This window comes from Papio anubis, chromosome 15, assembly GCF_008728515.1.
Source record: "Papio anubis isolate 15944 chromosome 15, Panubis1.0, whole genome shotgun sequence".
NCBI lineage: Eukaryota > Metazoa > Chordata > Mammalia > Primates > Cercopithecidae > Papio > Papio anubis.
In genome coordinates, this window is record NC_044990.1 from 90306140 (window position 1) to 90324120 (window position 17981).

Here is a 17981-nt window from a genome sequence, read left to right on the forward strand (position 1 = left end):
CTACATTTTAAAATAAAGCATGGGCCAAAAATGTTTATACCTGTGTAATCAAGAAAACTTTTCCCCATTTTTTTCCATGTTCTTCATTGAAGATGCTGGTATTGATGAGAATTATCAAGCTGGTGGTTCTGAGAATTATCATGAATTATTAGAGAATTTACAATTCTCTTCTGGCACTGAGGACAAAGTTTCCAGTGATGGTAAATGCAACCCAGCAATTACCCCTTCCCAAGTCCAGCTGTAACGGGAGAGGCACGAGGCAGGCAGACACAGGCGGAAACATCTCCTTTATGGAGGATAAACCCTTGGTGGGAGAACGTGCCTGCTGCCCCTGGTTGGGCAGATCTCCCGGTCTCTGTCGGGACTGAGAGACCCCCAGTTTCCCCACCCGCTGCTGTGGGGCCGACCCTGGAAAAACCACAGCCCAGGGAAGCACAGCAGAAATGTCTCATGGGCAGGCAGATGCCAAGACAGGGAGGTAGGTGCTGCCACAATACCTGGCCCCCTCTCCCAAAGCTTCAGCTAAGTTACTTCTCCTTCCCAGGGCAGGTGCAGGGAGAGCCAGAGTGCCCCCAGGGGGTTCCCCAAGAAGTAGAGAAAAGCCTCCCTCCAACAGATGAGTCTGCTGGGAAAAAATCAGTGTGCAAAAGCTAAGAGGGTAAGACCCTTGGACACCACGGAGGGGCAAAATACCTCCTCTTTACCCTGGAGATTCAAAACCAGAAAGGGCACAGGTATATACCCAGGTGTATGAGTCCATTCTCACACTGCTATAACGAACTACCCGAGGCTGAGTAATTTATAAAGAAAAGAGGTTTAATTGGTTCATGGTTCTGCAGGCTGTGCATGAGGCATGGCTGGGAGCCCTCAGGAAACTTACAATCATGGCAGAAGAGCATAGGGGAAGCAAGCACATCTTCACATGGAGACAGGAGAGCATGAAGGGGGAGGTGCTACACACTTATAAACAACCAGACCTCGTGAGGACTCACTATCATGAGAACAGCAAGGAGGAACTCTGCCCCCATGATCCAATCATCTCCCACCAGGTCCCTCTCCCAACACTGGGGATTACATTTAGACATGAGATTTGGTTGGGGACACAGAGCCAAACCATACCACCAAGACACACACGTAGGACATCTGTGCTGTTCCCCACATACAGGACCAGGTCACAGCTCCAGTATCTGATGGTGTGCCAGGAGCCAAGCATTTCTGTAGGGGCTCAGGAATCTGCATCCCAATCCATTACGCCAAACAGTCCTCCCAATAAGACAGACTCTGGAGTTGGGAAGGATTGAACTAGATTTTTTCAGGCCTTAAACAAGATTTTATTTAAAATTAACATGAATCCTTCCGAATTTGTCTGCCTGATGGTCAGTCTGGCAAGTTTCTCTTTCTGCCATTGCTTCTCCATTTATTAATTGGGATTCTACCTTAAGAAAGAGCTGCCCCTCCTCCCCTGTTTGTTTATGTATTCAGTTGCTTATTACTGTCTACATGGGCTCCTAGGGATTTACTATAGTCTGTGGGTTATAAAACACTAACACCGTTACTGATTGTGAGCCAAGAACTGTGTGCTTGTTAAGTTCAATGGCACAGAGTTGCTTCCGGGCCCTCTCCACAGATAGAGCTAGGAAACACATTTGTGCAAATCATGGATCCGTGCAAATCCTCCTTTCTTGCCCACCCTCCTTTCTTCCTACCCCAGTTCTGCAGCCATTATCTTTTGTATGGTCTTTTCCATTGTTTGCAATATTTTGCCATTTCAAACACAGCTGCAAGCTTGCAGCACAGGTATTTTCATATTCTCGGGAATTATCTCCAGGGTCAGTTCTTAGCATTGATCCTGCTAAGATGTTGGGTCAAAGGACATGTGGAGGAGTGAATATGCAGTTTTAAAAGTCAGATGAGGCCGGGTGCGGTGGCTCAAGCCTGTAATACCAGCACTTTGGGAGGCCGAGACGGGCAGATCACGAGGTCAGGAGATCGAGACCATCCTGGCTAACACGGTGAAACCCCGTCTCTACTAAAAAAATACAAAAAACTAGCCAGACGAGGTGGCAGGCGCCTGTAGTCTCAGCTACTCGGGAGGCTGAGGCAGGAGAATGGCGTGAACCCAGGAGGCAGAGCTTGCAATGAGCTGAGATCTGGCCGCTGTACTCCAGCCTGGGCGACAGAGCGAGACTCCGTCTCAAAAAAAAAAAAAAAAAAGGTCAGATGAGGCCTGGCTCTGTATTCACATATTGAGTTTCCAAAACATATTTTCAAATAAAACTTGAAAATGATATTAGCATTTCAACTTAGCATTTTTAAATAAATGACCAAAATGCTTGTAAGTGTGTAATCAAGAACATTTTTCCCGTTTTTTCCATATTTGTCATTAAAGAAGCCAGTGCTAATGCGAATCTCCATGGCGATCCTTCTGAGAATTACAGTGGGCCACAGGTATCTCCTGGCAGTGAGAAGACAGTTTCCAGTAAAGGTAAATGTGCCTTGCCCACACTGAGAGCTCTATGGGAGAGATGGAGGCACGAGTGTGTGAGGTGACTCTCTCCCTCCTGCCTCACCATGATGCCTGTCACACCATTAGGTTTCCACCAGCATCATGGTGAGAAGAGGTATTTCAGTATTGCTTTTGTTTGCAATTGTCACATTATGAGTGAGTTTAAACATCTCATATGTTTAAGGGCCATTTCTATATCACTTTTGTAAATGTTGCTTTCATTACAATTTCCCATTTTCCTTTAGGTTTTTGGTTTTTAGCCCCATTTTCTCAAAACTGTTTATATTTTAAAAACAAACTTTGAGATATAGATAGGTAGATGATAGAGATAGATGACTGATAGATAGATAGATAGATAGATAGATAGATAGATAGATAGATAGATAGATAGATGATAGATAGATAGAAAATTGTTGGGGTTTGTTAATTGACTTTTGACTGAGTTTATAATTTTTCATGTAAAAAGATGTCAATTTTTGTGTAGTCAAAATTATCAATCTCTGGCTGCCTTTAGCTTTGACTTTCTGAGTTAGAAAGTCTTTCTCCACACTGAGTCTAAAGAGGAATTTGCTTTCCTCCAGTATTTATAGGACTTCATCTGCTACGTTAGCTCTTGGATCCATTTGGAGTTTACCTCTGAGCACGGTGTGAGGTGTTCTTAATTTTATCTTTTTACGAATGGCTACCCAGTTATCCCTGAACCATTTTTTAAAAGTCCATCTTTGTCCCATGATTTGCAAAGCCGCACGTATTATACACTGAGTTTCTCTGTGTGTGACTGTCCTATCTGGGCCATGCAGCACAGTCCTCTACTAACGGGCCAGCACCAAAGTGTGTTATTCAGAGTGTATTTTAACCTCTGGGACACATGTCCCTCTTTTAGTTCTTTTAAGCTTTTCTTTTTCCATGTTTCCCTGATTCTATTTTTGGTAATATGTCTAATTTCCTTTCCCCGCGTTTGTTTATATTTTTATTGGGATTGCATTACATTTGTAAAGGAATTTAGAAAATAACTGAAACTTCTACAATGTTGAGTGGATCTATCTAAGAATAAGTAATGTCTTTCCATTTGTTCAATGTCATTTCCTATCTTTCAAGAATATTTTTAAGTCTTCCTTGCATAGGTGTTATACTCTAATGATAAGCTTATTCCTAAGTATTCAGTTTACCGTCTTGCTATTAGAAGCAAGATTTTATCTATCATTGTGTACTTTAACTGGTCTTTTATATGAATGCTTTGATTTCTATAGGTTAATTTTGTCCTGCTATCTTACTGAATTATTTTCTTGTTTGAGTTAGCTTTATCACTGATTATTTGGGGTTTTCCAGATATGCCATATTATCATCTGATAAATAGAAATGGTTTTCTTCTTCTCTACCAATTTTTATGCATCTCTTTGATGTCTCTTGGCTAATTGCATTGACTGATATATCCAGGATAATGTTTAATAGTAGTGGAGTGAGTGGGCATTCTTACCTTGTTCACGGCCTTGATAGAAATGCCTATAGTGTTTATCCAGTAAGTTTCATGCCTTCGGATAATTTCTTGTTGCACATTAGCACCTTTTCTTTCAGATTGAAGACTTTTTTCAGTCTTTCTTGTAAGACAATTCTGGTGGGTATGAATTTTCTCTGCTTTTGTTTGTCTGGGAAAGTATTTCTTTTTCAGGTTTGAAGGATAGCTTTACTGAGTAGAGCATTCTTGGTTGGAAGAGTTTTTTGGTGTTTCTTTTTTTCCTTTAGCACTTTAAATATGTCATCCAACTCCCTCCCAGCCTATAAAGTTTCCACTGAGAAGTCTGCTGCCAGATGTATCAGAGCCTTTTTAGATGTTATTTGATTATTTTATCTTGCTTCTTTTATAATCCCTTCTTTGTCATTTATACTTGAGAGCTTGATTATTTGATAAATTGGGGTAGTTTTACTTGGGTTGGATATTCCTGGTGATCTTTGATCTTCTTGTACCTTAGTATTCTTATCTTTCTCTAGGTTTGGAAAGGTTTTTGTAATTACTTCTTTGAATAAACTTTCTACTCCTATCTTTGTCTCTACTCCTTCTTTAAGGCCACGACTCCTTAATTTGCCCTTTCTTGATTTCATAAGTGTTCTGCATTCTTTTTTATTTTCCCCTCTGACTGTATATTTTTAAATGGCCTAAGTATTAGTCCCTTTTGTGTTGCCATAAAGGGACACCTGAGGCTGGTATCCTGAGGCAGTTCTCCTGCCTCAGCCTCCCAAGTATATGGGATTACAGGCACATGCCACCATGCCCAGATAATTTTTGTATTTTTAGTGGAAATGGGGTTTCAACATGTTGGCCAGGCTGGTCTCAAACTCCTGACATCAAGTGATCTGCCCATCTTGGCTTCCCAAATTTATAAATAAAAGAGGTTTATTTGGCTCACAGTTATGCAGGCTGTACAGGAAGCATGGTGCCAGCATCTGCCTCTGGTGGACTTTTCCTCAAGGCAGAAGGCAAGGGGAGCCAGTGTGTTGTGTGATCAGAGATGGAGCAAGAAGGACTGATGGGAGGAGTTCCATGCTCTTGAACAACCGGCTCCGGTGTGAACTAAAAGAGCAAGAACTCATTACTGAGGGGAAGGCACCAAGCTGTTTATGAGGGATCCACCCTCATGACCCAAACACCTCCCAGTAGGCCCCACATCCAACACTGGGGATCGCATTTCAACATGAGATTGGGAGGGGACAAACATTCAAACTACATCAGCCTGTCTTCAAGCCCAATTCTTCTGCCGGATCAATTCTGCTATTGAGACACTCTGACGAATTTTTCAGTTTTTAATTATGTTTTTCAGCCCCAGGATTTCTGTGTGTTTATTATTATGTTGTTATTGTTATTATTTCAATCTTTTGTTAAATTAATCTGATAAATTTCTGAATGGCTTTTCTGTGTCTTTTTTTTTTTTTTTTTTTTTTTTTTTTTGAGATGTGGTCTCATTCTGTCACTCAGGCTGTAGTGCAATGGCATGATCTCGGCTCACTGCAACCTCTGCCTCCCAGATTCAAGCAGTTCTCCTGCCTCAGCCTCCCAAGTATATGGGATTACAGGCACATGCCACCATGCCCAGATAATTTTTGTATTTTTAGTGGAAATGGGGTTTCATCATGTTGGCCAGGCTGGTTTCGAACTCCTGACGTCAAGTGATCTGCCCATCTTGGCTTCCCAAAGTGCTGGGATTACAGGTGTGAGCCACGACGCCCAACCTTTTCTGTGTCTTATTGAAGTTTTCCTCAAAATAGCTATATTTTTGTAGAATTCTTAGTCTTAAAGTCACACATCTTCGTATCTCTGGGGTTGGCTAATGGTGCCTTGTTTCATCTATTTGACAGAGTCATATTTTTCTGAATGTTCTTAATGCTTCTGAATGTTCATTGGTGCCTGGGCATTGAAAAGTTAGATATTTATTCCAGTCATCACATGGGCTTTGTTTGTACCCATCCTTCAGAGGACCTTTCATTGATTCAAAGGATACTGACTGACTGTTGAGTTCCTTAAGCCTGTGGTTACTGCAGCCATTTTTGCACCACAGAGCATCCTAAGTCCAGTTACACTGCAAGTCTCTTGCAACCTCCTAGACACCCAGCTCTGATGCAGTTGGGGAAAATCAGGGAGAATTCTCTGGGCTCTCAAAGTCCCTCACTCACTTCCCTCCATTTCCCCATAGAGACGGAGTCTCTCCCCACACTGAGCTGGCTGGAGTTGAAAGAGGAGTGATACAGGCACTCTCATGGCTGCCACAGCTGGCATGATGCTGGGTCTCACCCAAAGTCCCACAGCTGCCCAGACAAGCACAGCACCAGAGCTCATCCAAGGCCTGCAGCTGCTATTGCCTTACTGCCATTGATGTTTATTCGAGGCTCCAGGTCACTTTAGTCAGCCAGTGGTGAAGCCAGTCAGGACTCAGGACCATCACACCAGAGTGGTATTACGGTCTCCCAGCCTTGGGTCGGCCTAGAAATTTGTCTGGCAGAATAGCCTGGAATCAGGATCTTTTGGGTTCTTCCCAGCGTGGTTTTTCTGTGGCAGGGTTTGTGCTAGGTTCCAGTGCCAAGGACCCTGTACTCTTTTCTCTCCTTCTCCCGAGAAGGAGTCTCTCTCTAAGGTACGGTGCCTGGAGTTGAGAGAGTTGTGATGTGGGCACTCCTATGGCCCCTGCATCTGGTGTTAAATTGGGTTGCATCCCAAGCCTTCTGCCTCCCAGACCAGTGCAGCACCACAGGGTTCACCGAAGGACTGTGGTCACTATAGCCCTGCTGGCACTGAAATTTATTTGGGACCTATGGCCACTTTAGCTAGCCAGTGGTGAAGCAGGGCAGGACTCAGGTTCATCCTGCAGGGCAGCGATTCTCCTCTGGCCTGGGGTGGGTCTAAATGGTCCCTCTGTGGGCACTGGCCTAGAATCAAGGATCACAGAATTCTGCCAGGTGCTGTGTTCCACTGCGGTGAGGCCAGCATTGAGCTACAATGCAAGGTCCCACACTCACTTCCCTCCCTCCCTGAAGCACACAGATTCTCTCTCTGCACTGTGCTGCTTGGTATTGGGGCAGGGTGGTGTAGGCAATACTACACTGTCCTTCCTACCTTCTTCAATGTGTCTTTTCTTGTTATTATGCTAAAACTAGGTACTATGATCACTCATCTGATTTTTCAGTTCTTGTAAAGGTGCTTTCTTGCATGCATAGTTGTTCAACTTTATGTTCCTACAGGGGTCAGTCGCTGGAGGGTAATATTTAGCTATCTTGCTGCACTTTCTGGATTGTCTGTTGTTGTTGTTGTTGTTGTTGTTGTTACAGACTGTCACTGTCACCTGGGCTGCAGTGCAGTGGCATGATCTCGGCTCACCGCAACCTATACCTCCTGGGTTCAGGAGATTCCCCTGCCTCAGCCTCCCAAGTAGCTGGGATTATAGGCACCTGCCACCACGCCTGGCTAATTTTTGTGTTTTTAGTAGAGACTGGGTTTCACCATGTTGGCCAGGCTGGTCTTGAACTCTTGACATCAAGGGATCCACCTGCCTTGGCCTCTCAGAGTGCTGGGATTACAGGCATGAACCACCATGCCCAGCCTCTGGTTTATCAGTTTTTAATGGTGTACTTGAACTATTAATCATTGCCTAATTGATTCAATTAGGCATCAACATCAATGAGTTTCTATTTTCCTCTTCATCTCCCTTATCACCTCCTATAGTTTAGTTTTATCACTTCTATTTTGTCAATACATATAGCATTTGCATATTAGTTTTCCAGTCTCACCTATGTTTCAATCATTTACATATATGATTATAAGTTGTGTGTGTGTTTGTGTGTGTATCCACCTTCACCATCACTGTTCTCATTGAGGTTGTTCAGGTAACTTTTGGTTTGATGAAGTTCATCCTGTAGCAGATTACTGAAGAATGTGCTATGGACAAATCTTTAGACTCTTGTATGTTTAAATTGATGTTTGACAGACACTTAGATGGATATAAAATCCTTGGTTTACACTTTGTTTTTTCATTGAGTTGATAGAGAATGCTGCTTCATTGTTGCCTTGCTTTTTTGGTTGTTTTATCTTCGAAATCTAATGTTTTTACTAGGATACATCTTGGTATTAATTTTCCCAGATACAAAATGGATCCTTTCAAAATTAGACTCACCTATTATTTTTCTATAAAGTTATCTTAATTATAACTTTAAATATTAGTTCTATACCATAGTTAATGCTGCTGTTTTCTTCAATTACACCAATTATACAGATGTTATTTCTTCTTTGCCTCTATTATACTTTTGCTATTATTTCCTCATTCATGTTTTACTTATCTCTTTATTTCATTACATTTTCTTGTTTTTCTGCCTTACTTTTCTACCTTTTATTCAGTTTTCATTTAAGTTATATCAGTATAGAAAAATACTGATTCTTAGTGAATATTTTGATTGCTTTGGTACAAGAAAAATAAGTGTATCCTCTGAATTTTTTGGTTTTTTATAATCTCACAGGACCATACATGTTCCCCTTTTGCTACTTTTGTCTTTTGTCCTTCAATTTCTAAAGGCAGCCTACTCCTTTTTTTTTCTTTTTCTTTTTTTTTGAGGGGGGTCTTTTTCTCTTTCTCAGGTGTTATGTATTTTGAAGACTGATACATAAAATTCACATGTGCTTTTTAAGTTCCTTCTCTGTAGACCTTTCTCTGATTTACCAGGACCCATATTTAGTATTTTCAGTCTTACAGTGGACTTGCTTATTCTGATAGAGTTTTCAGATCCATGTTAGGCTTTTTCTAACTCACTTTTCTCACTGTTTTATCTCAACCTGCCATTGGTCATCAATAAATGTTGCATGGAGTGGATGTAGGGCAGGAGCAAAGATTCTTCACTATAACTTTGAAATTTTTATTTTTTATTTTTTACTTACTGTTGTTTTGATACTTGAGTATCTTATAGTTAGGTTATGCCTGAATGTCTACTTTTGTGTAATCTTATTTTTCTTTCCTGTTTTTCTGTGTCATTTTTTGAGGAAATATTGGGAGACACAGGCCTAGGCAGCTGCCATAGTCTTTAGTCACATGGAAATCAAATCAAAGGACTTAGAAGATTCAATTTACTTATTTGTGTTTGCCAATGTTGAAAACTATATAAGTTGAAAATCTTTACAAATTCTAGATAAAACATAATAAACATTTTTAAATGTCTATTATGATCTGACAGCAAAGTAAAGGAAATCTTCAGGGCTAGAAAACCAAGAGAGAATTAAAATCCAGAGCAGTAAGTTACAGATCTAATTGCAGAACAATCCTCAACTGTGATTTTCCTTTATGAAATATAGAAATTTGGCTGTTAGAGTTTATTTGCAGAAGATGAGGCCTAGGGAAGAAAAGTGTTGCAAATTAAATCCCTGAATAATGCTATGACTGCTAACAAGACTACACCCTCAGTAAAAGGATAGTGTAGATAAAAAAACCATCTACCAGCACAGGGAAATGGAAATCCGTCTGTGTCAGCCTGCACCACATGGGGACTTCAAGTTCTGTGTATTCTGGAATAGCTCATCTGTGAAACCAGCATGACAGGAAGTCTCATGTGGTTACACCCCGGGTCAGAGGGCACTTGGTGGAAGCAAATACACACTTGATGTAAAGAACGATTCCCTTAACTTGGGCTTCACAGGATTTTCACAGACAACAGCTCTGCCAAAGGTGAGCTTATAATTCAAAACACTAACTGATGGGAAGCAATACGCCATGGATAATAAGCAGCAGGCAAGATAACAGCATTGCTAGACTTCAAGAACTTCTGATAATTGAACACTCTGATACAGCATTTGACATAAGTATGTTTCAGGTTCTCTATCTCCACTTAGAATGCTGTAAAAAAAAAAAACTGTTACTGTCTAGCCAGATGCAGTGGTGGGTGCCTGTAACTCCAGCTGCTTGGGAAGCTGAGGCAGGAGAATTACTTGAACCCAGGAGGCGGAGGTTGCAGTAAGCTGAGATCATGCCACTGCACTCCAGCCTGGGTGACAAGAGCAAGACTCTGTTTCAAAAAAAAAACAAAAATGCTACTCTCACCCTAATAATAAAAAGTGGGATCATCAACCAAGGCTTTCCTTGAGCCCATAAGAACATTCTAGTAGCAGGGTAGTTAACTAGGCAGAATTCAAAAGAGAGGCAAGGCTACCCAAACAGAGCTGGAACACATGAGCTTTCTCGTTTTCAGTCAAGCAGGAGAAAAACAGGTCACCACCACACAAGTGGGTAAGAAGTAACCACTGAATTTTTTCATAGCCAAGTGTGGGATATCACATGCATTTGAAAAATCCAAAGGCCCCAGGCACCAGGGAGCTTGCACTCACAAGCTCTTCTCCATAGGTCTCTGCAAGATGTTCTCTTTCTCTCTGTGTGTGTGTTTGTGTGTGTGTATCTCTCACTCTGTCCTTTGAACTCTAGCTACTTTGACCTCTCCAAACCCCTCAGCCTATTGAGACCACTGGGCTCTGCCTAAGTTCTCACTCCTAATGCTGCCCTGGAAACTCCCCAGACAATGCCTGAAGCAATCCTAGGGCTGCACTCAGCTGCTTTCCATCTCTCAGTGGATCACTGGCCTTTGCTGCTTATTCTCTGATATATGGGAAATCACTGTTTCATATATTTTTTCTTGTTTTTTAATTAAATTGGGAGGATAAGTCTCATCCTTGTTACTCCATCCTTTCCAGACATTAAAAATTCAAATACTAGATTTTTACCCATGTGGTTCCACTGAGAATCCTGGAACTGTGAAAAGCTCTGCATTTCAACTCTGGAAGGAAAAGCGAGGACTGGGGTGATGGCCTCTGGGTTCTCCCAGCTCGGCTGCATACAACCTCAGTGATCTTAGGAAGGTGCTTTGCCTCACTGAGGCCTCGTCTACACATGAAGACTAAGTATTACCCACGGGCTTCACCAGGTGCCCTACGGTCGAATGAAACCACACATACATGGGGAACGGGGAAATGTTAGCATCATATATGCGTCCCTGGGACTCCCAAGGGCTAGAGAGTACACTCTACAAATAAGCAAATTTAAGATAAAATGTTTTGTATTAAATGATGAATTACATACATTTCCACAAATAGCTAACCTGAATTATCTGCCAAAATTTTCTAAGGACTCTTCTCTTAAAAAGCACTGTGCGAATTCATTTTGAGTACGAAATTGGCAGCAATCTCTCCGGTGTAGGTTACCCCTGGAAAGATACACAGGAAAGTGGGTCACAGTGGTAGCCTCCAGGAGGAAACTGGTAGTGAGGGCCAACCACCGGAAACAGCCTGATGTTTCACTGAACGTCTTTTCTAAACCTTAAAAATTGTTCCATGGGCTTGTATCCTTATTAAATATATAAACTGAGCACCTAATATTAATTTAGATAAATGTTTTTAAAGCCTGAAGCAGCCTTTAGGGATGCCCACAGCCTTTAATGAATGTTTGCAGATCCACGTTCCTCTTAATGTAAAATGAATTAAGAGGAAAATAGATCTGTAACTACCCTCCCTTCCTTGTTGCCGGAAAACCCAACTTCCCCATGTAATCCGTGACTTCTGGGAGTAGGAAAAGCTTTGTGGTTCATAGTATCATTCCTGACATCCTGACTGTGCCTAAACTTCAGTTTAAGACTTTAGGACCTGGTAAATCTAAGTATCCCATGGGACATATATAAATTCACATAATAATCATTCATTTCCTGTAACATTAATGTTAACAAGAGACATTTACTCTGCAATCCCTGCTGAGCCTGCTAGGTGCTCAGCAGGTCTACATAAGGGGTTCTTGTTTCCAAGAAATGAGACTGAGGGGCCAGGCCCGTCAACAGTAGTCATTATTCATGCATTCACAAAATGCAGATGACCAAACAGTATTTTTAAGGGTTCCAGGTTGCACCTGCACAGAGTTTTGGGAGAACTAAAGAGAGGTGGGGCCTCCTGGCGTACTTTGAGAGTAAGAAGAGTAAATAAAGGAAGAGGATTAGGGTTCTCTGTAGGGTGCCCCCCTACAGAGGAAAGGGCACCTCCCAGGCTGGGGGCTGCTTCAAAGGGAGCCCCCCAGCCACCAGCTGCAGCAACCAGGGCCGGTTTGGGGGGACTTGGAGCCGCTGCTGGCCCGATGCCACCCCACACTGCCTGCACCTCTCCCTGAGCAGCGGGGACCACACAGCACAGTTATTGGTAGAAAGGGCTGGACAGGAAGAGACGTGGGGAAAATTCACCATCTGTAAAACTTGTGTCCGGGTCCAAGGACTGTGGCTCAAGTGACCATGAGTGTCAGATCCACAGAAGGGAGCCCTGCTCACCACCGGCGGTGGGGAGCCCTTAGGACACAGTGGACAGACTACTTCTATGCTAGTGTCTCCTAAGAGTGTAAAGAGAAAACACAGAGAAAGCACAAAGATGTAGGACTCCACTCATCGCTTGGGCACCAAGCCACACTTTCTGGGGCTTGTTGGAGGAAAGGTTTTGATGGCCTCGCCTGAGGCTGTGTCTCGAGAAGCCGCGGCACCTCACCTCGCCTGCTCTGTGCGTGGGTGCTTTGCTCAGCGTGTACGGGTCCCTGAAGTTAAACGAAAACGTGGAATCATGCCTTAATTATTTACAAAGCGTGATCATTGTACTTATTGTTTTCCCCACAGAAAAGACGAATTCAAAGAACACTCAGTATGAAAATCTATCCTTTCTGGACAAAATCCTTCAAAATATTGGAAGATCTTCAGGTAGATTGGAAATAATAGATAAATATCTTCTCATTTGGGGATTTTTTTTCCTGCTCAAGGGACAGGTGTGTCACCAGGCAGCTCCAGGGAGAGCAGGTGAGCCCAGCCCCCAGGTGGACCCACCTGAGTTCCACAGGAGCCCCTGTCCAGCCGTTGATGTGTGGACACCTGACCGGACAAGTCCAATTCAAGGAGTCAAGGCCCTTGTCAATGAGGGAGTGCTCTCCCTTTTCAGCTGAACGGAGCAGGGGATCAGTTCCCCTTTTCCCAAGAATAATCAGGACTCACAAGACTGCCGCCACCCACCCACACAAGGGTCCCAACCACGTGGTGGCAGGAGCCTGCTCCTTTGTGACGGGCCCAGGAAGGGCCCCCACACCCCGGTCAGGAAGCCCCCTACCCTCTCATGGGGTGAGGACCCCCAGTCCAGCCCTTCTTCACTCCCTGTTCACACAGCTCCACCACTGCCCGCCTGCTAAGAGTTGGCCATGCAGATCCTGTGGCTTCTGCCCCTGGCCCCAGGCTTCTCCTCGGAGCTTTCCAGAACACCTGGGAGCCAGTCCTGGGTGAGGCTGACAGCCCTCCTGTCCTCCTGGCACCCCCGATTCACATGGCGGCCCAGTGTGCCCAGACCCTCCCCCCATACCCTGCAGCACATGTCCGTCCACGCAGCCTGAGACCTTCCATCTGGAGCACCTTCCAACTTTGCCAGGCCAGTGTCAGTCCCCAGTCAGACCACGAAACCCCAGGCCACAAGGTTGGCACATGCCCCCAGCAGCAGGGATCAGGCCAGCACACACGGTGTGGAAAGGGCAGTGAGCGGTTGTTCAAGCTACGGCCAATTTCCCAGACCGTGCCACTGTCCAGGACAACCTCTGCTGCTTCCGATACAATTTCATGATTGACCTTGTCAAGGCTCCAGTTCCCTGGGACCTGACTGTTCTGCAGGGAGAACCACAAATTCTCCTATAACTCAGACAGCAAAAGATGGGGCCTCTCCACTGATGAAGCTCCTGTCCGTCACCAGCACCTCTAGGTGCGGCCGTTGGCAACAGAAGCCCCAGAGGTGACTGTGGGGACTTCCAGAGCCCTGGCAATGCTGGACAGTGAAGAACCGGAAGTCCCCCACCTCCTGGTACTGACATCCCAGGAATGAGATCCACAGCCGGCCACTGTGAGGGGAGGAGGAGGAGGACCGGCCCAGCCCTGCCAAGCTTGGAGTTGTCAATGGGTTTTGAGGGAGAATGCAGGGGAAATTACTCTGGACACGGTGGCCCTGCGGGGAGAGCCAAAGGCAGCCCGATGCAGCCAGCACCCCCTCCGTCCTCCTGCCTCGGATACATCCGCAGGGCTCTCCCCTCCCTCCATAACTGAGGGCTCGGTTCCTCCTGTCCCCTGGTGTCCCTTGATCCTGCCGGTGTCCCCATCTCCCTCATACCACACACTGCCAGGCTCAAAATCTCCTATTTCTACACAGGAAACATTTTCCATAACGAGCAGCAGAGGACCAGCTCTCAGAGGAGGAGCCGAGACAGTCAGTGAGGCCACAGCCCCAGAGCCCCTGCACAGGAGACGAGCCTGCTAGAACCCCCACGCGCCAGCCTCTGGAACAGGGCACTTGTGTGCACATGCCCACGTTCTCTGAACCATTCCGCATAAAGGAAAATTGTTTATTCACACAATCCCAATTGGAGTTGGTTTATTTAAGTGTTAAACCACAGGGTGCGTGGGATTTGGGTTTAAAAAAAAAAAAGAAAAAGAAAACAAGAAACAAAAAAATATATTGAGTCTGGAAATAAGAGCATCAGAATATTCTGTCTACAAATAACATAATCTCACAGCACATAAAGAATTCGTCCATGAGGAACAGAGACTACGAAGGCCTGAGAGTCTCTTCCCTGCTGCCATGCCTTGCAAAACACACAAGTACACATATAACACACGCATACACAACACACATGCACATGTAACACGTGCACACATACAACATGCACACATGGACATACATGTGTACGCATACAACACAACACACATGCAACATGCACACACATGCAATGTACATGCACATCCAACACGTACACATGCAACATGTGCACGCATGCAATGCACATGCATACAATATGCACACATGTGCAACATGCACACATGCAACACACACACACACAACACATGCGCACACACGAAGCCTCATTGCTTCAGAACGTTTGCCAAGCTTGGGAATGCTGGCTGGGACTGTGTGTTGTGGAAGGTGAAGGTTTGCTCCAGGTGGTGTGTGTGACCTACAGCATTAGCTGGGGGTAGGGGCTGGGGGTGACCAGGACACATCTTGGGCAACTTTTCTTATCCAAACTGATTCTGATGGTGGATGGGCTGCAAGCTCTGTTGGACTCATTGAGGTGACCATCTGGAAAGATTCAGGATAAAATATGATTTTCCCACTTCTCTAGAAAGGCAGCCAGGCTTGGAGAAGCTCATGGATCGCGTTTGAGAACGATCCTGGACAGAGGACTTCCGTGCCTTTTGCGCAGTTTAGCAGTGGATTGGTGTCCTTTCTATTAATAACACCATTTTCAAAGGCAGCTGGAAACAGAATCAGATGCTGCCATTGTACTTGTGGCTGCTGGCTGTGCTCTCTTCCTAAGAGATGCAAACATCCTATGCCCTCTTTCTATGGTGTCTTCGAGGCAACTGCAGAGGAATGAGGGGTTGGAATCAGAGAACGCTTGTGTCGGAATGGCCCTTTGAGGCCTTTCATGCAATCCCTCAATTCCAGATGAGGAAACCGAGGCAGCGAGGACACATGACTTGCTAGTCAGTAAGTCGGTGGCAGGGCAGGATGGTTATTTCTGATGCCCAATGCTATCCTGTGTCTACTAAACCACGTTGCAGCCTCTCTAATAATACAGGGACAGCTCTGCGTAGTTCTTCTCCTTCCTTTGTGTGCTTGCAGTTTTTATTTTTCTGTTTTGTGCATGGATCTCACAAAGCATTTTTAGCGAACTCTGTGGTTTATAAGTTGTTTCCATGCACAGTGGGCCACCAAGTCCTCACAGCAAGGCCGGGAGGCAAGTGTCGCCTCCACTCCACATGAGTGGGCCTGGGGCTCAGCGGTATTCAGTGGCTCACTCACTGCCAGACCGTCACGTGGCCTGCTGCGGACCTGACACCGTGCCCCAGGCCAGGCCCTTGCTGCTGGATGTTTTAATCGTCAACGGCATCGTCGTTTTCCAAGCAGGGCCTTGCAGGGTTTGTCCCCCTTGACAGAGCAGTGCTGACCCAGAGAAGACAAAACATAAAAAGTGTCATTGATTTGATCACTCTCTGTCCTCTGTCCTGACCACATGAGATCCCTGATTACACAGTCTTCAAAAGCTGGATGTTTCATTTAATAGTTTGATCACATCAAAATATTCCCTGTCTCAGGGATGGCACTGAAAACAGCCAAGGGAACACGTTGGGTCTCCAGATTGACGACTGCTGTGCAGGGCTCAAGCACGCCCCTCTTGCTGTACAGGACACACCGTCGCTGTTAGGGAACACATTGGGTCTCCAGGTCAATGATTGCTGTGCAGGGCTCAAGCACGCCCCTCTTGCTGTATGGGACCCACCGTCGCTGTTCCCAGGAGGCTTAAGACAGAGTCGGGAACTAAGCTGATGAGGAAAAACATCAATGTTAATAATAGCTACCCCCGGCAAGTGATGAACTGGCTTAGAGGGGTGTTAAAGACGTGCCTGTGAGGGGGAAGTGATCGCCCACATGTACTAGGATGGGCATTCCAGGAAAAAAGTGTCCCAAAGGTCCAGGGCAGGGGTGGGTGAGCGTCAGGGGGGCTCTGCCACCCAGGTGGGAACTGTGGCCAGAGTGGTCCCCTATTATATGTTATGGGTGGGAGGAAATGGTGAAACATATTAATGTACACTGTATGATTTCAGTTTTTTGAAATTTTTTGAGAGTTGATTTATGGCCAAACATACAGCCAATTTTAGTAAAAATTCCATTTGGAACTTGGGAGGATGGTGTATTCTGCAGTTTTGGGGGGTGGGATCCCATAGAGTCAGTCGAGTCAAGTTTGTTAATTGTGTGGTTAAAATATCTCCTTACTCATTGCTCTTCAATCATCAAATGTCAAAAAAGGTGAGGAAAAAACCCCACTCTGAATGCAAGTGATTTGTTTCTTTAGTTCTATTTTCCTTTGTATGTTTCAAAGCTTTGTTGCTAGGGTCCTACAGACTAAATTGTCTTTCTGGTGGATTTCAGCCTCTATTGTTATGAAATATTCCTCTTTATCTGTAGTATTTCTTCTTGCCTTATATTCATTTTGTCTGGTATTAACATAGCCACACTAACTTTCTCTTGGTAAAGGTTGCATGGTATATCATTTTCCATCCTATTACTTTAAACTTCACTGTAGTGTTATATTTAATATATATATGTGTGTGTGTGTATATATATATATTTTTTAGGTAATATATAGGAGCACATTTTTAGAAATCCAGTCCTTTTGTCTTTTAATCGGCATATTTCATCTTTTCTGTGAAATATAAGTAGTCCTATAGCTGGGTTTGTATCTATGATGTCACTATTTATTTTCTATTTGTCTCACATGCCTCATTTTTTTCTTCTTTCACTTTATTTGGATTAAGCAAGTATTTTTTCATTCCATTTTCCCCTCTATTAGATCATTATGTATTTTAATATTGTTTTAAAGGTTATATTAGAGACAAAAATATATATCCTTGACTTACCATCACCTAAAATTAATACTTTTAACCACTTCCTAACTTTTCTTTTCTTTCACTTTATTTGGATTGAGCAAGTTTTTTTTCATTCAATTTCCCCCTCTATTAGATCATGGATTATGTATTGTTAATATTATTTTAAAGGTTATATTAGAGACTACTACAGTATGCATCTTGGACTTCCTGTAACCTAAAATTAGTACTTTTACCATTTCCTGAATAACGCAAGGGGAATACTTAACTCCACTTACCATTTTTTGCATTATTTTTGTCACAAATTTTAATTCTACATATATTTTAAATGCTTCAAAATATTATACTTAGGTCTATGCACTTAATATTTGTTTTGGATTTATTCACATATTTACTCTTTTATTTGTTCTTCATTCCATTGTGCATTTTTAATGCTTCTGGCTATCAGTATATTCCTGCCAACTAACTCCTTTTAGTATTTTAGTGTAGGCCTACTGGGCAAATTCTTAGGTTTTTATTTTTCTGA

The 17981-nt window shown here is 43.8% G+C and overlaps 1 protein-coding gene across 5 annotated transcripts in view; it reads left to right on the forward strand.

Annotated features, from left to right (window-relative positions):
* SPACA7 (sperm acrosome associated 7) overlaps positions 1–14424 on the forward strand; it is a 29905-nt gene extending 15481 nt beyond the window's left edge. For 3 of the 5 annotated variants that reach the window (XM_021929815.2, XM_021929816.2, XM_009192252.3), the window contains 4 exons: positions 93–200; positions 2390–2485; positions 12662–12742; positions 14220–14424. In XM_021929815.2, coding sequence (XP_021785507.2) covers positions 93–200; positions 2390–2485; positions 12662–12742; positions 14220–14284 — 350 coding nt within the window. In that variant the 3' untranslated portion in view covers positions 14285–14424. The remainder of the gene's footprint in view (positions 1–92; positions 201–2389; positions 2486–12661; positions 12743–14219) is intronic. The other 2 variants (XM_003914085.4, XM_021929817.2) reach the window with 2 other exon arrangements.
* The last annotated feature ends 3557 nt before the right edge of the window (positions 14425–17981 follow it).